Genomic DNA, 18,521 nt, shown 5'->3' on the forward strand with positions numbered 1-18,521 from the left:
CAATTATTAATTAAATTAATGTAATTTTCTATGTCATATAAAAAAATTACTTAAAAAATACAATTAAGTAACCCTTTGATCTGCAAGCTTTGAAAAGATTATCTAGGGTTTATACACATCTGCAACAGTGTAGGGTTTATAAAACATCCCATTCCTCAGTATCCAGTCTCCACTTTTTATAACTTCAATAATCACTACCTAATCGAAAACACGATGGGCAGGAAGAAGAAATTCATAGACAAGAAAAAATCCGCAACATTTCAATTATTCGCACGCGACTCATCCGACCCGAATTACAGCGAAACACCAGGCAGTGACCGGGTTTTCGTCCGAATCGACAACAATCATCAGTACTCTGTCGACAGCTTTAATCATGAAGATAACCCTAACGGAAGAGCGGAAGATACTAATTCCATCTTCGCCGACGCCCCTGAAGATTCCGATGGCGACGACGGTCATAATTTGAATGTTTTCGGAGCTCCTACTGCAGAGGCGGAGCAGCTGCCTGAGGATGTGAGGAAAGAAAATTTGGAATTAGGGTTTCCTGATGACGGCTATAATTATTTATTTCACTTAAGAGAGATTAAAAACACTGGCGGTGGCTCTTTTTATTATCAAAACCCTAAAGCTAATTTTGATCTCATTCCTCATGATATCAAGGTATTATTATTAGTTTTTGACATGAAAACCCTGTAAAAGTTTGTTTTATCGTTTAGAGGTTTTATAGTGAAAATGATTATTTTTGTATGTGACTTGATGTTAGGCTTATGATGCTTCGAGAGTGCGAGTTCCGGAGGTGAAAAGCGATGATACTAATGATAAGTCAATTTACAGCGTAGCGTCAAGGAGTGTTGGTGTCAAGGTTCAAAAAGCATTTGATCCTGAAGTAGCTGCAATGCTTGATGATAGTGATTTGTCACGGTTTGGCTCTGATGTCGAGGACTTGGAGGAGGATTTTGTTGTTCGTGCAAACGTCGCCGACGGTGATGATGCGCTGGAGGTGGATATAGTTAATAAGTTGAATTTAATTGATAAAGCCAAAGAATGTGTGTCTTCTGCGAATCAAGGAACTGCTATATGTAATGACAGTGTAAAGAAAGAAACAGAAATGGAGAATAAATTTACTGCTGAGCAGCAGCGAGTTCCTCGTTTTCTGGATGAGCAATTTGATCTGGTGAGGTTGTTTTGTTTCTTTAAACATTATCGTATACTATTTATTTGAATTCAATGTAGTTAGATTTCGTAATTGGTTCCTACTATAGGGTTACTTTTAGTCTTTTATCCAGTATTAACATATTTTTTTTCATGATTTCGACCCCATATATTAGCCATTTATCCAATAATCTGTTTTTTTAATTTAGTTTGCTTTTAAATAAAAAACAATGAACTGCAGCTTGAACGTCAAGAATATGGCACAGAGGATGAAGATGATGATTATGGCGGTTATTATGCTGAAGAAGATGAATCTCTTGCAAATAGGCTTGGGAATGTTCTTACTAAACGTGCAATAGATGATATTGATATTGATGGAAATTATGAGGTTCCATCAAAGGATATCACTCATCGCTGTGTAGAATATGCAGAAAAATATGAAAACGAGGATGGGGATGCAGATGTTGTTGTTGTAGAAGAAAGTAGTGATGAATCAGAACAGTGGGATTGTGAAACTATTGTTTCCACGTATTCAAATCTTGATAACCATCCTGCTAAAATTGATGCTCCAATAACTGCTAGAAAGAAGTTATTAGCTGAAACTGTCTCTAGAGCCTTGAATGCCAATGGTCAAGTAATAACCCTTCATGGAAAAGAGAGGCTTCCTATTGATTTCTTGCCTCATGGTAAAAAGTCTGGTGCAGAAAAGGTGAAGGATGTTCCTGAGTTGAAGAATGAGCCACTGAAGAGAAAGCAACATGGCCTGGAGTCGAAGGAGGAGAAGAAAGAGCGAAAGGTGTGTACTTTGCTGTTTGGTTGAACTATTTCTGTTAGTTAGTACATGTACTGCATTGTGACGTACCCCCAAGAATGAATTAGTCAATTATAGGCCCTCTGAAGAATGGTACTTAGTTATATGTGCTCTTCTAGTTGTTTGATCTGTTTGAACTTCAATTATGACATTAAAATTTTGTATGCAGGCTGCCGTAAAGAAGGAAAGAAGTGAAGCTAGACGTATGAAGAAAGAGATCAAGGAACTCTATCGGGGTGAAGCACAACATGCTCAAAGAATTGCAGCCATAGCTGGGCCATCTTCTATTCGGCTTATGTAATGTAAGTATCTTGGTTGTTTAATTAGCTTATTGTTTTTATAGAATTGGTCACAGCAAAGAAGATGTTTAAAAAAGGGCTTTTTTTAGTTTCTTGAATTCTATTTTCTAGTTCACTTATTTTAATAGAACCAAATAGAAACAGGAGATGCTGATGATAGCATCCTCTTGAGGAGATTGAAAATTGAAAAGAAAGAGAACATAATGTAAGGATGCAAAGCACAATCAGATAGCACAGGTTATCCATGTTTTCAATTTTTGGGTCTTGGCTAAGGCCAATTTTTGTAGGAGCTTCGAAACTGTCGTCTCCTTTTGCATCCTGGATCTCCATCATGCTTGAAAACTAAAAAGATAACATAGAAGTGCAAAAGCAATCAGGCAGCAAAGATGTCTATTCATGCGTTCAGTCTTTAGCTTGATTACCTTAGATGTGTGCGTTTTGGAACTCCTGAGATTCTTTGTTTAACCTAGTCTTGACCTACATCGACTTTGGGATTTCTCACTTTCTTAACGAAAATTCCATAATCCCTTGATTTTGATATTATTTTTATCCATGGTGGGTTGATACTTATAAGCCTACTAGATATAAAAGAATTAAATATTGGTTTTTGCATGTTATTATTAGCATTATGTTTTAAATTACCTTTAGGCCATGTTTGGTTCATGGAATAGATGTGGAATGGAATAGTTATTGCCGTATAGAACAATTCTTTGCTTTGGTTCATGGTATAGGTATTCCATAGAACTGCTATTCCATGATTTTGTGGAATAAGTACTCCTTTCAAAAAGTAAAGAATGGCTATTACATTCCTTATGGAGTAGCTATTCTATTCTATTCCATGCTATTCCATTCCGTGAACCAAACATGGCCTTAGGTGTATTGAAAATCACGTCGTTCAATCTACTGCATAGGACTGCAATGAGAAAAGTCTGTCATACCCTAACATCATTCTGGAGAATGAACAGACTCGGGCCATAGCTTTTGTAATCCTCTGTGCTTGCTGTGTACTCAAGTTAAATAGATTGCAGACATTTAGAACTGGTAAGGGATTGGAGGCTTTGTGGACACTTTTTGAGATTTAGGTAGAGTGAATCAACTTTGAACATTATTCAACTCACAAATGGTTGATGCTCGGTGTCTCACCTAGTAGCATAGTTGAGATGATATAATAAAACTTGGTTGCCCTTATTCAAATGTTATTGCATTTTTACCCTTTTTATCCCCTGATTTTGCTCAACTCTTTATTACCTTCTTTTCCCTTTTAAGGCAAAATTAAGTAAATTTAATTTTTCTGCTCTTACTTTTTTGTGAATAGGTAATTTGGAGATCCGAGTATTGTACTTGTTTTTAGATGATATGTCCTGAATGACACTCGATGTTTCCGACCTCAACTAAAGGAGAGCAAAAATTGTTACATGATTTGCCTGGCAAAGCATAAAGTTATACTGCCTATCATTTAAATGCTCGGGTATCAAGTTTTGCTGCTTTACCTCTGAAGAAAAAAAGGTGGTTTTTTGTAATGTTATATATACATTAGGCAAGAAATTGTTCTGAAGCCTATGGCCATCATTTTCGCCAAGACGCTTATAATGTGAAATTACTTTCGGCTCTAGTTATTTGTGATTCTATGCAACTATTTTATTATATGCATACTTCAACTCCGCCATAAAAGTAAGGTTGATTTTTGGGATGAGGAAAAAAGAGAAAAAAAAACAGCAGCCTAAACATAATAATGAAGAAGACAATCAAACCTGGTGAATTGACAAAAATTTGAAACATACTCTTAGAAAATTTAAAACAGAATTGTAGAATTACATTGCTACCATGCAAAACATAACCTCCTTGTATATGAGAAGAATCATTATTCAGGATATTTCTCCATGGGGAATAGGCGAGTAATATCCTCCCCCAGATCCAGGCGATGGATCCCAGTAGCCGTAGTCTTCCTCTCTAACTTCCGACTCAAATTCATCCCCTTGTCCGTACTCCTGCTCCTTGACTTGCTGGAACAGAACAGATGATGGCGATGAAGTTGGTGGCAACCTTGAAGATGATACTAATTGTATCATTAGCAGCTGTATTATTATAATCAACAATGTCATGCTCAATATGTTCTCAACTGACTTTTTATTCAATACTGTCATGTTTATGATGTGCTTTGCATACTTCGCCTTGCACTTGAGCTTTTCCCGGAGTTAAAAACCTTCAAGCTGCTCTAACAATGCTTGTACTGTAAACTAATTTTTGAACAATAAAAATAAATAATGCGGGTATTTATGACAAATTAGGAGATCAATAATTCTTGATTTGGCTAGAAATAGTAGTCTGATTAAAATTTGTTTTGTTTCACACCCAGAGTGTGATATGCACATTTCTTGCATGTAATTCAATGAGCGAAATCCTGGTTACCGACTCACTGGTACCGTGAGAAATTGGAAAATAATTCCTTACATGCATCTCTTGCCCATTTTGCTCAAATTGCTAATATTTAATTACCAGCTCCCTTTTAGAATGGTAATAAAAGAGAACATCTATTCCGCGCAGCAGCAGAGATATTAGTAATATAAAATAATCTATTGAACTTTCCGAATTTCTTATAAATTTAACTGGTCGGATTCGTTTTTATGAAATGTGATGAATTTAAAAAAAAAAGATAATCTATTATATATTAAAAAGATGAGAAATATAGGTTATTGTTAAAATTTATATTACAATATTTAAGTAAAAGGGTTAAATGTAAATTAAACAATGAACTTTAGCGTGTTTTGCAATTGCAACACGAACTTAAAAACTTGGCAAAATAAGTCCTAGATTTTCATATTTGGCAAATCGGTACCGAGCTATTTTTCGTTGAAATCACTAATATGGACGTCCTAATATACATTATTCTTCCACCAGCCACATCATAGTTTTTTTCATCGGAAAATTATTTGGTGTTTCAATTTGTCAAAAAATAAAAATTATTGATAAATTTTGTTAAATTAAAATTTGTGTTGTAATTGTAAAATATTCTGAAATTCAATTTTTTTTTAGCAATTAGCCTTAAGTAACTTGATACTAGTAGTAGATCTGGAAACTAATTAACACTATTTTATTTCATAAATATAGGTTTTTTTTTTTATAATTGGGGAAGTGGGAGCGCTTGTGAGAGAATTTGAACCCACGACCCTAACAGTTTGTTGTCCAGCGCTAATACCATTTGAGTTACAGCTCGTTGGTAATATAGGCTCTTAGTTATTTCTTACTTGAGTAATTAATAATTCTAGATACTTTCATTTACTATAGTACAATTCATTAAAAAAAATACTTCAAGATAGTTATTGCTAAATTAAATAAGTTTAAATGTGATTTTATTTTTTTAAAATAATTTATTTTACTAAGATAAACTAATTTTTGAATGTGCATTTAAAATTGACTAACTGTCAACGTCGGAGTATGATTGAAAATGGGCTACAAAGTTGGAGTTTTTTAAAGGGGAAATTACACCATTTACCAAAAAAATGAAAATAATTATAAACATATGGTGTATATTGTTGGTATAATAGCAGTATAGTAATAAACTAAAAGTGTACAGACATTATACCAATATTATACACATCACAACATACTGATATTTTATTAATCTTAAATAAAAAATTTACCAAAATTACATCAAATCGTATAATAAAAATTAAACTAATAATATACCAAAATTATACCAACAGTATACCAAGAGTATACACATCAAAATATACTGAATTTTTTTATATTAGATAAAAATTACACATCATATACTAAAAATTAAATTAACAATATACCAAAATTGTACCAACAATATACATTCTCTAGTTCATTACCAACTATAGTGAAAAATACATATAAAAAAATGTACATGCTATCAACTAAAAAAACATTATCGATATACCGAAAGTATACTGATTTTATACCAATAACAAACCAAATACTATTTTTAAATTCTCTGGTTTATAGTTTTAATATACCGAAATTATACACATCGTATTTTTGTAAATAATTTTCATTTTTTTGTAATTTTATAAATAATTTTAAATTAGTCGATATTTTTGTAAATGAAAAAAATCTACGGATATTTTTATAAATATTTTTAAAATTTTAGATTCTTTTATCATAATCCTTTAAAAAAAAATATTAGGCTTAATCAATAATGCCTGGAAAACTTTGATGCATTAATAGTCAGGCGGCAGAGTACCTATTTGCTCATGGAAAAGAGGGGAAATACATTAAAAGCATAACCAAACCTTGTAATATGTAATGGAACGGCCTTTAAGTGAGAGAATTGTTCTTGTAATCATAGTTTTGACCTAATAACTCAAAAATAAAATGATTACTTGCATATTAAACTAAGTTTTATGTTGGCTTGGGTAATGATGGGAACAAGTGGGTGACTTTTATTATGACAGTTCTTTTAACATTATTATAAGGAAGATTTTAGTTGTCATGGTAGCAGCATTAATCTATCAAATTGATGTTGGCACGATTATTGGCTTTATCACTAACCTTAATATATTACTATTTGTTCTTTTTTAATTATTCAAAACAATAGCCATACACTATGATTTATGACAGCTCTAAGATAACCCGACAGAAAATGATGTGATTAATAGGTTACTTATCTATTTAGTTTCAGTTTCACAGCCTACAGCACCGATCAACAACTTATACGACTCGCAATCAACTTCTGCTTGTTTTCCTACGTATTAAATCCCGAAATCGAAGAAGTTCCTAACAATGTGGCTATGATTCTATGAATGCCCAAATAAGCTGCAATAACAAGGAATTTATTACTCCACTAACAACTTCAGTCATCAAAGTTCAAGCAATCAAAAATAGGCACAGAATGTTTTCAATATACAGGCAATCAGGCAAACATAACACTAAACCCGAAGGCACCAGAACAAAGGCAATGTAATACACAAGATGAAAAAACAAGAAAGGATCAATAAACCTAGTGAGAAAAAGGATATCTAGGACATCACTCAAAATGACTTATCATACACAAGATGGGATGCCCACTGAAATAATTCACACAATGCTACAATAAGCAGACAGAATAATACAAATTCAACAAGAAACCTTTTAAGTTAATGTGCTTTCAATCATTATGAGATTGCAACGTAAAACACATGCACTTATCTTTCACAGCTTCAGACTCATTTCCGTACTCTTTGAATTTGTACTCATCCTGTTTAAATGCTGGTGGCACCTTTCCTTCACTGTAGCACTGATTGCATAAACTAAAATGAGATTTCATCTCCTTAAAGCGTGATCCAATGATTGGGTACCGGCAAACTGAGCAGACCCGATTTCCATGGCGGTTCCTATCTCCAGTTTCTAGCTTTATTAGAGTTGACAATATACCAAAACCCCAATCCGGATCATCAAACATCACAAGAAAATCATTAAAAGACACCATTGAAGAATCTGCTTCTCCGTGAACTTCTAACATTTCGCTAACTCCATGGGAGGGAATAAAAATAGCCCTCAGCCATTTTATATACCGAACGGCATCAACTTTTTTAACCTGAGAACTACCTTCAGCCGCAGGACGCCACAAAAGTGCATCAAAAGCAACCCTTTTCCTCTTGTCAGGACTTCCGCTACAAAGAGGTGCAAGAACAGCATAAAACATGCCCAAGTCTACCCTGCCTGAGCCTGTCTCATCCAAAACAGATAGAATCCTCTCATTTATTGCCTTAACAGCTCCCTGAAATGTATCAGGCTTCAGGAAGCTAAGTAATCTCCGGAGAATTTCCTCCAAATTAGGTTTCCGTATGGATTTCTCTGGAACACCACCACCAGAGTAAGACACAGGTACATCCTTTTCATTCATTTCCTTCTTCAACAGCTCCACATCACAACGACTCAACCTGGTAATTCTCTGAAAAGCCCTGATTTGAAGAGCACTGGCTAAGTCCTGCCTCATGGAAGTTTTTTCACTTGTTGTCTTAAACTTTGAGAGTTCCACAACTACAAAAGCTCCCTCCCCATTTGCACCTCCATTACCCTTGACTTTCTTCTTCTGCAGCTGCTTCAAATGTGATATTGCATCATGCAACTCAACCCTATTTGTCATCTTTAAAGCGTCCTTCAAAGCTTTCTTTGCTTCCTCGGTTTCACCAGCCCCCAACAATGAGACAGCTTTATTAAGCTGCGCGCGCCAGTGATTCGGCCACACAGCTAACACCCTAGCATACATCTCGGAAGCTCTAGGAAACCTACCCAAGTCCATATAAAGCCCACCCAAATTATACAAAGCATCAACATGACCAGGCTTCAAATCTATAGCCTTTTGAAAAACTTCAATAGCCTTCTCATCTTCGCCCATGGCATGCAAAGCAGAAGCCAGATCACAGTGTGCATCAGCATAATCCGGTTTCATAAAAATAGCCTCTTCCAAGGCTTTAACAGCCGCCATATACTCCCCTACTCCAAAAAGGGCACTACCCAATAGTTTAAGAGCTCTAAAATGAGTTGGACAAAGAATAGCAGCTTCTCTATAATATTCACAAGCACTTAAAACCATACCTTCACCTTCCAAAGCAATACCGAGATTAACATATATCTGAGGAAGTAAATAAGCCCACTGATTGCCACCTGCCTCAGCTGCCTCCAACGCCAACAAGAACTCCTCTTTAGCTTCCTTAAACCTCCCAAGTACATACAAGCAATTCCCAGCTCTAAAATGCGGCCTAACATCAATAGGCTGCAACTCACAAGCTCGTTTAAAGCTCACCAATGCCTCCTTAAACAATTGATGCTCATACAAAACCCTACCAATTGCCATATGCCCATCAAATGCCTCCTCTCTCGACCTGGCCCCGTCAGCTCTACTCCTCAAAACACCTAATTCCTTGACAAAAGCTGCATAATCATGCCCGGATTCTTCCCAAAATACGCGTTTATCCGAGATCTCCGTAGAGGGTCCCAATTCCCTCGACCAGCCAGCATCAGAATAGGCATCGAAGTTGTCCCCTTTCACTTTACCATCTTTAGCTTGCTTAGATTTCAATCTCTTCACCAAAATCTCTAAATCATCTACAATCTTCCACGTGTCATCAAACACAATCCCATGGTTAGGAGAAACAGCCCAAGCTGCAGTTCTTTGCTTTTTCTGAGATTCTATGTTCCTCTCATCTATAATCAAAGACGACGACGCTTCAGATGCCGCCGATATCCCCTTATTAGTATCATTACCATCATCTACATTAAGCTCAAGCTCAAGCGCGTCAAAGTCACGGTCCACGTCACCGGCACCGTCGTCATAAGTACGTAATAAGCCATCAAACGTTAAACCTTTCTCTCCGTCAATAAACTCGCCGTAAGTGCGGAAAACCTCGTCGAGAATTGCGCTAATTTGCTCATCGCTAAATTTAACCCTAGGGTTAACGGCAACAACTAACGCGGCCATTTCTTCTCTATTGAGACCACCGTCTTTGTTGGCGTCGAATTTTTGAAAAATTCGCTTCACTTTCTCTGATCTACTCCCTCTGGTCGTCATTGTGGCACTTTATGTTTTAGGGTTAGGGTTTCACAAAATTGTGAAAAACAAAATGATGGCGAAAATGTGAATCACGGAGTCGATATTGGAGGAACTGAATCGAATCGAAATGAATTTGAATTTGCAGGAAACAGTTAGTTGTTCTTCATTGGAATTAAGGGAACAAGGAAAATTAATTAAAAAAAATAGTTTTTGTAAAGCTGCTGAATTTGTTGTCGTTTTAGGTAGGGAGAAATGAGTGGCGATGGGGAAATAAAGTTAGCGTACTGCGACACTCTTTAATTTAGTGTCGCATCGTTGATGTCTTTTAGAAGGACCGGGACTGTTATACAGTTGTACTCTTATTTTGATTTTGTTATTATCTGTATTTTCATTTTATATCTATAAGTATCAAATATTATTAATTGAAAGTAATAGGTGATAAAATAAAGAAATAGTAATTCATTAAAATTTTCAATTCTATAAAGATAAAATAAATGTTTGTATATTTTAAAATTAACTAACAGATAAAAAAAATGAAAAGGATAAACTATAAAAACTGTATTGATTAAGATTTCATACTATAATGTATAATTTTTGCAAAATTGAGTTATAGGTTTTATAGTTTGTTTCTTTTACTTATTATGGTTGCCGTTGGCTTGTTAAAGATTCCATCAAAGAAATTCGATTTGTTAATTAAATAGTTCAAGGATTTATTGATTAAACCACTAACATAATAAATTAATAAAAATTACATGATAAAAGTGATATGAATATACACACACATGTATATTATGAATTGAGTTAAATAATACTTCCTCCGGTTCATAATATTTGTCGCATTTGAGAATTTTTTTTGGTTCATAATATTTGTCATGTTATAATATCAAAAGAGCATTAATTGCTATTTTTCCATATTTGCCTCCCATTAATTCATTGAAAGAATACAATAAACAAATGAAAATGGTAGTTATAAATGTAAATAAGTTTTAATGTAGGGTTAACTTAGTAAAAGTGTTTACAAATTAAGACATATTAATTGTTTTCTTAATTCTTGTGTCAAAGCTAAATGCGACAAATATTATGGACCGGAGGGAGTAACAAATAGGGGTGGGCAAAAAAACCGGTCAAACCGATTAACCGAACCGAAACCGGAAAACCGAACCGGAAAATGTGGTTAACCGGTCCAACGGTTTAGGTTTAGATTTTGATTTTTAGTTTTCATGGTTAATGGTTTAGGTTTAGGTTTTGGATTTTTAAAAACCGTGGTTAACCGGTTAACCGGTTTATATATATATATTCATATATTTTTAATAATTAATAAGATATATTTTATGATCTATAAAATAATATTGATTTTATAATATACACAATAAAATCTAAATATAAAAATATATTGACATATATTTTATTTAGGAATATTTATATATTTTACGAGATTTTATATATGAAAATATTGTAAAAGAAATTTGTTTTCCTTATTAAAATATTTACTTAACAAAAATAGGAATATTTAAGTCTATAAATAGTAGAAAGTAGACGTGAACAACACTACAAACAATTCAAAAAATACAAACCTAGCTTTAATATTACTCATAAATTATTTGTAAATAATAATAGTTTTAAATATTTGCATTGACTTAACTATTTATAAGATAGTTTAGATTTATATTTTTTTAATATAATTTGAATTTCTATAGTTTTTTTTTTGTTTGCTAAAAAATCAAATAGAATTAAAAATATATCTTTTTTTGTCTTTAATTTTTCTAATGGTTATATGGTTAAAAACCGCAAAACCGAAAAACCGAACCGTTTTTTATGGTTAACCAATTTATCGGTTAACCGTTTAAAATTTTAGGTTTAGGTTTTTAATTTTAAAAACCATATTACAATGGACCGGTTTACAAATTACCCTCATGGACCGGTTAACCGGTCCATGCCCACCCCTAGTAACAAACTACGACCTTTCACTTTCAATTGCACCCTCAAACATTAAATTGATTTCTTTTCACTTAAAAAAATAGATTTATTTTTGTTTTAAATAAAATATTAAGTCCTATTTTAAAATATATGCTAAAATTTAAAGTATTAATTTGAACATTTTTTAAGTGAAAAGAGATTAATTTAATATTTGAGGGTGTAATTGAAAGTGAAAGGTCATAATTTGGATATATTTGGTGGTTTTACAACGTGAAGGTGCAAATGAATTGAGGGTAAAAGGTGGGGGGATTTTAAGGGGATAAGCCTATTCAAAAATGTATACAAATAACAAAGAAAATTATAAAAAAACCTTCATTTTATGAGGTGTTATAATATAATTGGCCCGATGATGTGATAGACTGAGTCTACGTAAAAATATTCCCTGTTTTATCTACATCAATATGATGCGAGTTGAGCCATGACAGAAACATTAATTGGCGTAAGAACTTTCGCTAAATGTCGACCCTTTTAGGATCAATTGACCTAAAAAAGTTGGTCTTTATGTTTTGTTGAACTAATATTTTTATTTTATAATAATTTAAGCATTAAAAGTTATGGTCTCATAAATTTATATAAATATTATAACATTTTTTATTTATTGTTAAGTTTTTTATTAGCTATACTTAAGAAACAAAACTAAATTTAAGTTTACTAATATTATTTAACAATAAATAAATAAAAATTATAAATATTTTTCTAGTTGATTTTTGAAAGGCAACAATTCATTCATATTTTATTAATAAATAACTTATGATTTATAGTTTAACATTTTAAAATGTATCAATTAATGAATGTATTAAATTCAAATAAGCAAGTTAAAATTATGAATGTTTTTCTTATTACTATTGTTACTATATATTCCATCTTTCACACATTTTTTTGATTTAAGCACAGTTTAAAAGACGTGATACCATATATTCTAACCTTTCATTTTATGGCATATATAGTTTAAGTGCTTATATGGTATCATTTTGGTCATTCACACGGCCAAAAACGATATTAGTTTAACAAAAATAACGCTAAAATAAAATAAAATAAATCTATTAAGTCATTGAGTTTCATAAATTAATAGTAATTTTTATTTATATTTGTATCAAAAAATAATTTTAAGGATTAAATCAAAATTTAATTTTTTCAAATTAAGCCGTTCGGTTAGCTGACACTAAAAATAGAGGGAGGAACTAAACTGTTAATGAAAATAAAAATAAAAGATCATATTGCTTGATTTTTAAATAGGAGGAATAGAGTGAATTATAACATACATAAAGATGAGGGACTTCATAGTAATTTGCTCAAATGATCATTAACAATTCAACTCCAACAATAATTTAATGTTGTTGCATCCATGTATTGATGAAAGCGGAAATGCGCGGGAAAATCGTGGAGTCTAAAATTGCAAGTTAATAGAAATATTCTGTTAGAGATGGCGGTTATATTGTTAGTTCATAATCCCTGTAACGAATCAAAGGCAGGTAGAGAGAGAGAGAGCTGGAGAAGGAGAAAGAGAAGGAGAATTAGATAGACATAATTTCCGTTTTGTTTTCGTTCTCTTTTCTCCTTTCTCGCAACGGAAAACGATTTATAGCCAAATCTCACCCTTTGTTTGGCTCAATCTTTTTTACGTTCCTTCTCTTTCAAACCTCCAAGAAAAATCCCGAGATCGAATAGAAAATTAATTCGACTCCTAAGTTATTTTTCTGAGGGCGAATTCAAAAAAATCCGCAATTGAATGCAATTTTTATGATCATTTTTGAGAAAAAACAAATCATAAAATAAGCATAAAGGAAAGAGAAGAGAGGATCATGAGTATGGTTTCGTCATCGATGGGAGGCGGAGATGAGTTAGGTTATGATAATTACGATGAGAATCAGCAGGAGGAGAAAATATTTGTGTCGGTGAGGATGAGACCTTTGAATGAGAGGGAAATTGCGAGAAATGAGGTTTGTGATTGGGAATGTATTAACAATAACACCATTATTTTCAAGACTAACATGCCTGATCGCTCTATGCTGCCCACTGCTTATACCTTCGGTAATTTTAATTATTTCTCGAATTGCTTTTATTTTGTTGATTCTTTCATGTCTTAGATGTTTGTTTTGTAATTTGGATTGAGAATGATAGTTCCTGTAAGATTGTTGATTGAGGTTTCTGATTTTCATAATTGGATGGTATAGTTTATTAATCCTCAGCCATCTGTGCGCCATGGTCGCGGGTTCAAACCCCGGCCATGCCCTTTTTAAATAAATATGGAGCGGTTGAGACTGGACTGCTAGCTATTATAGCCCGGATTTGCCAGGCATGTGGGCGGTCCACTTACCGAAATTTAAGTGTGATCCTAGGGGGAGTGAATCCTCGTTAAAGAAAAAATCTTCTTTCTATTAGTTAATTTTCCATGGTTCAATTAACTTGTTTTTGATTATCAAAACATATTAACAATCATCCATTTTGAATGCCTTTTCTTTTATGGTTTTCTATAGACAGAGTATTTGGAAGTGAATGTCCCACAAAGCAGGTCTATGAGGAAGGAGCTAAGGAAATTGCTCTTGCAGCAGTTAGTGGCATTAATGGTGAGTAATTTTTTATGATCTTCTCTTCTAAACCTACCTAATTATATTGTAGTTTTGGTTAATATTCCTTTCACTGCCAAAAATGTCTCCAGCTACTATATTTGCATATGGACAAACAAGCAGTGGAAAGACATTTACCATGAGTGGAATTACTGAGTATGCAGTTGCTGATATTTATGAGTATATGGACAAGGTATTTTTTTTTACTGTGAAAAGTTTGCTTTTGTCACCAGGTTATGATAGTTAAGGAGTTCTTTTTCTTTTTGTTATATATACACAGCATACTGAAAGAGATTTCGTGCTGAAGTTCTCTGCCATGGAGATTTATAATGAAGTAGTTAGAGACCTTCTAAGCGCTTATTGTACTCCACTTAGAATCTTGGATGATCCAGAGGTGAAAATGGTTAACTTTTGTCATTTCCACATCTCAATCTTTATGCAAAGCATACCCTTTTTCCGAAAACGAAATGCAAAAATTAGTACTTTGTTGAAACAATGCTTTTTATACAGAAAGGGACTTTCGTCGAGAGGCTTATAGAGGAGACACTTATAGATTGGAACCATCTAGAGGAGCTCCTGTCCATATGTGAAGGTAATGGTATCAAGATCTTCATACACCTGTATGTATCTGTTTTGTAATTACTGAATGAGTCTAATGTGTTTGAATCATTGCAGCTCAAAGGCAAATAGGAGAGACCTCTATGAATGAGAACAGCTCCAGATCTCATCAAATTATAAGACTGGTATGCAGTATGCTTCTCGTTTCTTTAATTAGTTATTGTTGCTTACTTTTTTCCTTAATTGTATGATGCATGTTTAAATGGTGATATCTCCCAGACAATAGAAAGCTCCGCTCGTGAATATTCAGGCACTGGAAATACAAGCATTCTCATTTCCACACTGGTACAAAGTAACAGCTATAATATTAGAATTTTTTTCTTAAGTAGTTTATTGGAATTTTACTTTTTTTTTCAATACATAGAAGGAGAACTTAAGTTTATATTGTCTCACAGAATTTTGTAGATCTTGCTGGAAGTGAGCGTGCTTCGCAGGCATTAACAGCTGGTACAAGATTAAAAGAAGGTTCCCACATAAATCGCAGCTTATTGACCCTCGGAACTGTAATACGCAAACTGAGGTGGGGAAATATTTACTGGCAGAAAATTTAAGTTGTCATATTTCTTGAATTTGATTCCGTAGATCTAAGTTATATGGCATAATACCATGACTGATGCAGTAACGGAAGAAATGGACACATACCTTACAGAGACTCTAAGCTGACACGCATACTGCAGAACTCCTTAGGAGGTAATGCGAAAACTGCCATTGTCTGCACAATAAGCCCCTCACCCAGTCATGTGGAGCAATCAAGGAACACCCTATTGTTTGCAAGTTGTGCAACCGAGGTAGTTACTAATGCGCATGTCAACGTTATGATGTCTGATAAGGCGTTAGTAAAGCAATTGCGAAAAGAAGTAGCAAGGCTTGAGGGTCGGCTAAAGAGCACGGGATCGATTTCTAGCACAGGTGATGCTGCTGCATTATTGAGAGAGAAAGACGCTGTAATTGCGAAGGTGCATGCTCCTACTACTTTCATAGTATTCAATATGTGTGCGCCAAGTGTTGACTAGTAATTTCTTGATACTTAATGCTCACACGGTATTTTCTTTTTGTGAAAACAATGCAGATGGATAAAGAGATAAAAGAATTGACTTGGCAGCGTGATCTTGCTCAATCTCAGGTTGAGGGTTTTCTGAGATCAGCTGGGGACGATAAAATTGTAGCGCCAGAGTCATCAGAAGTGATCAATCCCCTTCGCCCGGTTACAGTTCTCGCAAGAACCAGAACGTTTAAGATTTTTGATGAACACAGTGTGCTTAATCCAACCAGGAAAATCCTACAGATTCCAGATCCTGCAGATAATTTTCCACTAAATAACAGTACCGCAAAGTTTTCGGGGGCTGATTGGGAAACTAATGCTCAGATAAACAATGAAGATGTCTGCAAAGAAGTTAGATGCATCGAAACGGATGAAGTCAGCATAAACAGGAAAACAGAAGAAAAATTGGCCACAAGAGACGAGAAAAATGGAGATGCATTACTGTCAACGCAAAAAGAGAAGAGAGAATCGAGTAACGGCGATTCATATAACTACCATGATGGCGTAAAACGAAAAATTCAGGAATTACACGAGACAGTAGGCCGCTTAGAAGAATCTCTTCCTTCCAGTGAAAGAGGTGCATCTACCTCTAAATCCTTGAAATGGGCTAGAAGCATAAGTAGGAGATCAGTTATTATGACTATTCCATCAGCTTTTTGGTATGAAAAAGAAGAAGAAAACGAGAAAATATTACCTGGTCCTCCTGCTTCATCCGGTGAAGACTCTGTTGAAAGACCAGAAGACGGTGAGCAAAAGCTTCCTGAATTAGAGCATGGTGTCCGAACTGGAAAAATATTTAGGACAGACTCTCAAAATTCCACCCGTAGTGCAGAAGAAGTGACCATCAAAGAGATAGATATAGAAGTAGATGACACTACCACCGTGCTTGATTTGGCAGCAGGAGCAAATACGATTGCTGAATTTCAGCCAGAGGCGCAAACTGGTGATGTTCCGGTAAGAAAGCATATTTCATTCTCTCTCTCTTTCACACACAAATAACAATCTCTATTATTATGTTTTTAAGTTCATATGGTTTTTGCAGGTTGCAGAAGCATCTACTAGAATAGGTGGGTCGTTGAGAAATGCTGGGAGGGGCAATAACAGTGGGCAAAACCGTTCTAACCCATCAATAAAATTTGAAAGATACAGGAGAAAGATAATTGAACTATGGGCAAAATGCAATGTTCCATTGGTTCATAGAAGCTACTTCTTCTTGCTATTCAAAGGTGATCCTTCAGATAATGTGTATCTAGAGGTAGAACTCAGAAGACTCTACTTTCTGAAAGATACATCCGTCCGTGGAACTAACGCATTAATAGACACTCAAATCGTCTCACTAAACTCAAGGTAGCAGTTCTATAATTTTGTTCCATTACATATGACATAAAGAAACAGTTTCCACATAGAGTCATGCAAATAAGGGTGTGCAGAAACCCGAATCAAACAATATAACGAAACCAAACTGAAAAAATTCAATTTGGTTCGACATTTAAAAAAAATATCATATTTTTGGTTTTGTTCAATTCTAGATATAAAGTTTGTTAAGTTTTGGTACGAACCCAACTGAAAAAACCAGCTTGGTTCAGTTTGAATTTTTGTGAATTCTCATATGTTCCGATTGGTTTTGAAAAATATCAAAATTTCTATTAGATTCAAAATGAATGCTCACCCCTAAATGCAAATGCTTGAGCATGGCGCGTGATCTATTTTTTAAATCCTCGTAAATTCCGCTTGGTTTTGAAAAATATTGAAAATTCAATTCAGTTAGAACCAAATGCACACCCTGGGTGCAAATGCTTGATCAAGGCGCATGTTCAATGTGTTTCATTCAATTAGCAAATTTCATTTTCGCCTAACTGCTTAAGAAAAACTAACATTCATGTTTGGCAATAACAGTTTGAAGTCTTTGAATCGCGAAAGGGAAAATTTATCAAGGCAATTGCAAAGGAAGTTCATAAAAAAGGAAAGAGATGAACTTTACCTAAGATGGGGTATTGACTTGGAAACAAAGCAGAGGAGCCTACAATTGGTACGCAGATTATGGACAGACACAAAAGACTGGAAACATATGAAAGAAAGCTCTATGCTTGTGGTGAAGTTGGTCGGGTATGTAGAGCCAAGGTATGCACCCAAAGAAATGTTTGGACTCAGTTTCTTAACACCCTCAACAAATCAGAAACCGTCCGGTTGGAGAGACAATATGTCTTCACTTTCATTAATATAAGTTTTTGGAGCTGCTCAAATTTCTTCTTTTTTTCTTTTTCAATTCATATAATAGAATCCAGTTAAAAGAGGAGTTGGATTCTAGCTTCGCATAGTTGAATGTTCGAGTCTTATCTAGGATTATAAATCGATGTGCAGATTTTTTATTCATTGATTCTGCTGCTTGAGGCATGAAATCTAGATCCTTGTCTTTGTATACGTTTATGTTACTACTTTACAAAAATGTAAATGAAGGGAACCATAAATGAAACTTTAGGCACGATGGAGAGTTTATTGGGTCAGTGTTAATCATTGCCTCATGGGAAACCATTTTTTAGCCTCTGCATATATATGG

General features: G+C 34.2%; 3 protein-coding genes across 3 annotated transcripts; 2 read left to right on the forward strand and 1 right to left on the reverse strand.

Annotated features, from left to right (window-relative positions):
- The first annotated feature begins 65 nt into the window (after positions 1-65).
- On the forward strand, positions 66-3,874 carry LOC126663498 (uncharacterized). Its single transcript, XM_050356428.1, has 5 exons — positions 66-660; positions 764-1,174; positions 1,394-1,948; positions 2,133-2,265; positions 3,578-3,874. The coding sequence occupies exons 1-4, from the start codon at positions 214-216 to the stop codon at positions 2,262-2,264; spliced, it is 1,545 nt and encodes a 514-aa protein (XP_050212385.1). The 5' UTR covers positions 66-213; the 3' UTR covers position 2,265; positions 3,578-3,874.
- A 3,217-nt stretch (positions 3,875-7,091) lies between these two features.
- On the reverse strand, positions 7,092-10,092 carry LOC126655567 (uncharacterized TPR repeat-containing protein At1g05150-like). Its single transcript, XM_050349802.2, has one exon. The coding sequence runs from the start codon at positions 9,776-9,778 to the stop codon at positions 7,373-7,375; it is 2,406 nt and encodes an 801-aa protein (XP_050205759.1). The 5' UTR covers positions 9,779-10,092; the 3' UTR covers positions 7,092-7,372.
- Positions 10,093-13,109: 3,017 nt separating this feature from the next.
- On the forward strand, positions 13,110-18,475 carry LOC126680903 (kinesin-like protein KIN-7F). Its single transcript, XM_050376184.2, has 12 exons — positions 13,110-13,768; positions 14,215-14,304; positions 14,397-14,497; positions 14,585-14,698; positions 14,815-14,896; positions 14,980-15,047; positions 15,142-15,207; positions 15,318-15,442; positions 15,542-15,878; positions 15,992-16,918; positions 17,007-17,311; positions 17,861-18,475. The coding sequence occupies exons 1-12, from the start codon at positions 13,540-13,542 to the stop codon at positions 18,186-18,188; spliced, it is 2,772 nt and encodes a 923-aa protein (XP_050232141.1). The 5' UTR covers positions 13,110-13,539; the 3' UTR covers positions 18,189-18,475.
- The last annotated feature ends 46 nt before the right edge of the window (positions 18,476-18,521 follow it).

Source organism: Mercurialis annua, linkage group LG1-X (assembly GCF_937616625.2).
Source record: "Mercurialis annua linkage group LG1-X, ddMerAnnu1.2, whole genome shotgun sequence".
NCBI classification, from domain to species: Eukaryota; Viridiplantae; Streptophyta; class Magnoliopsida; order Malpighiales; family Euphorbiaceae; genus Mercurialis; species Mercurialis annua.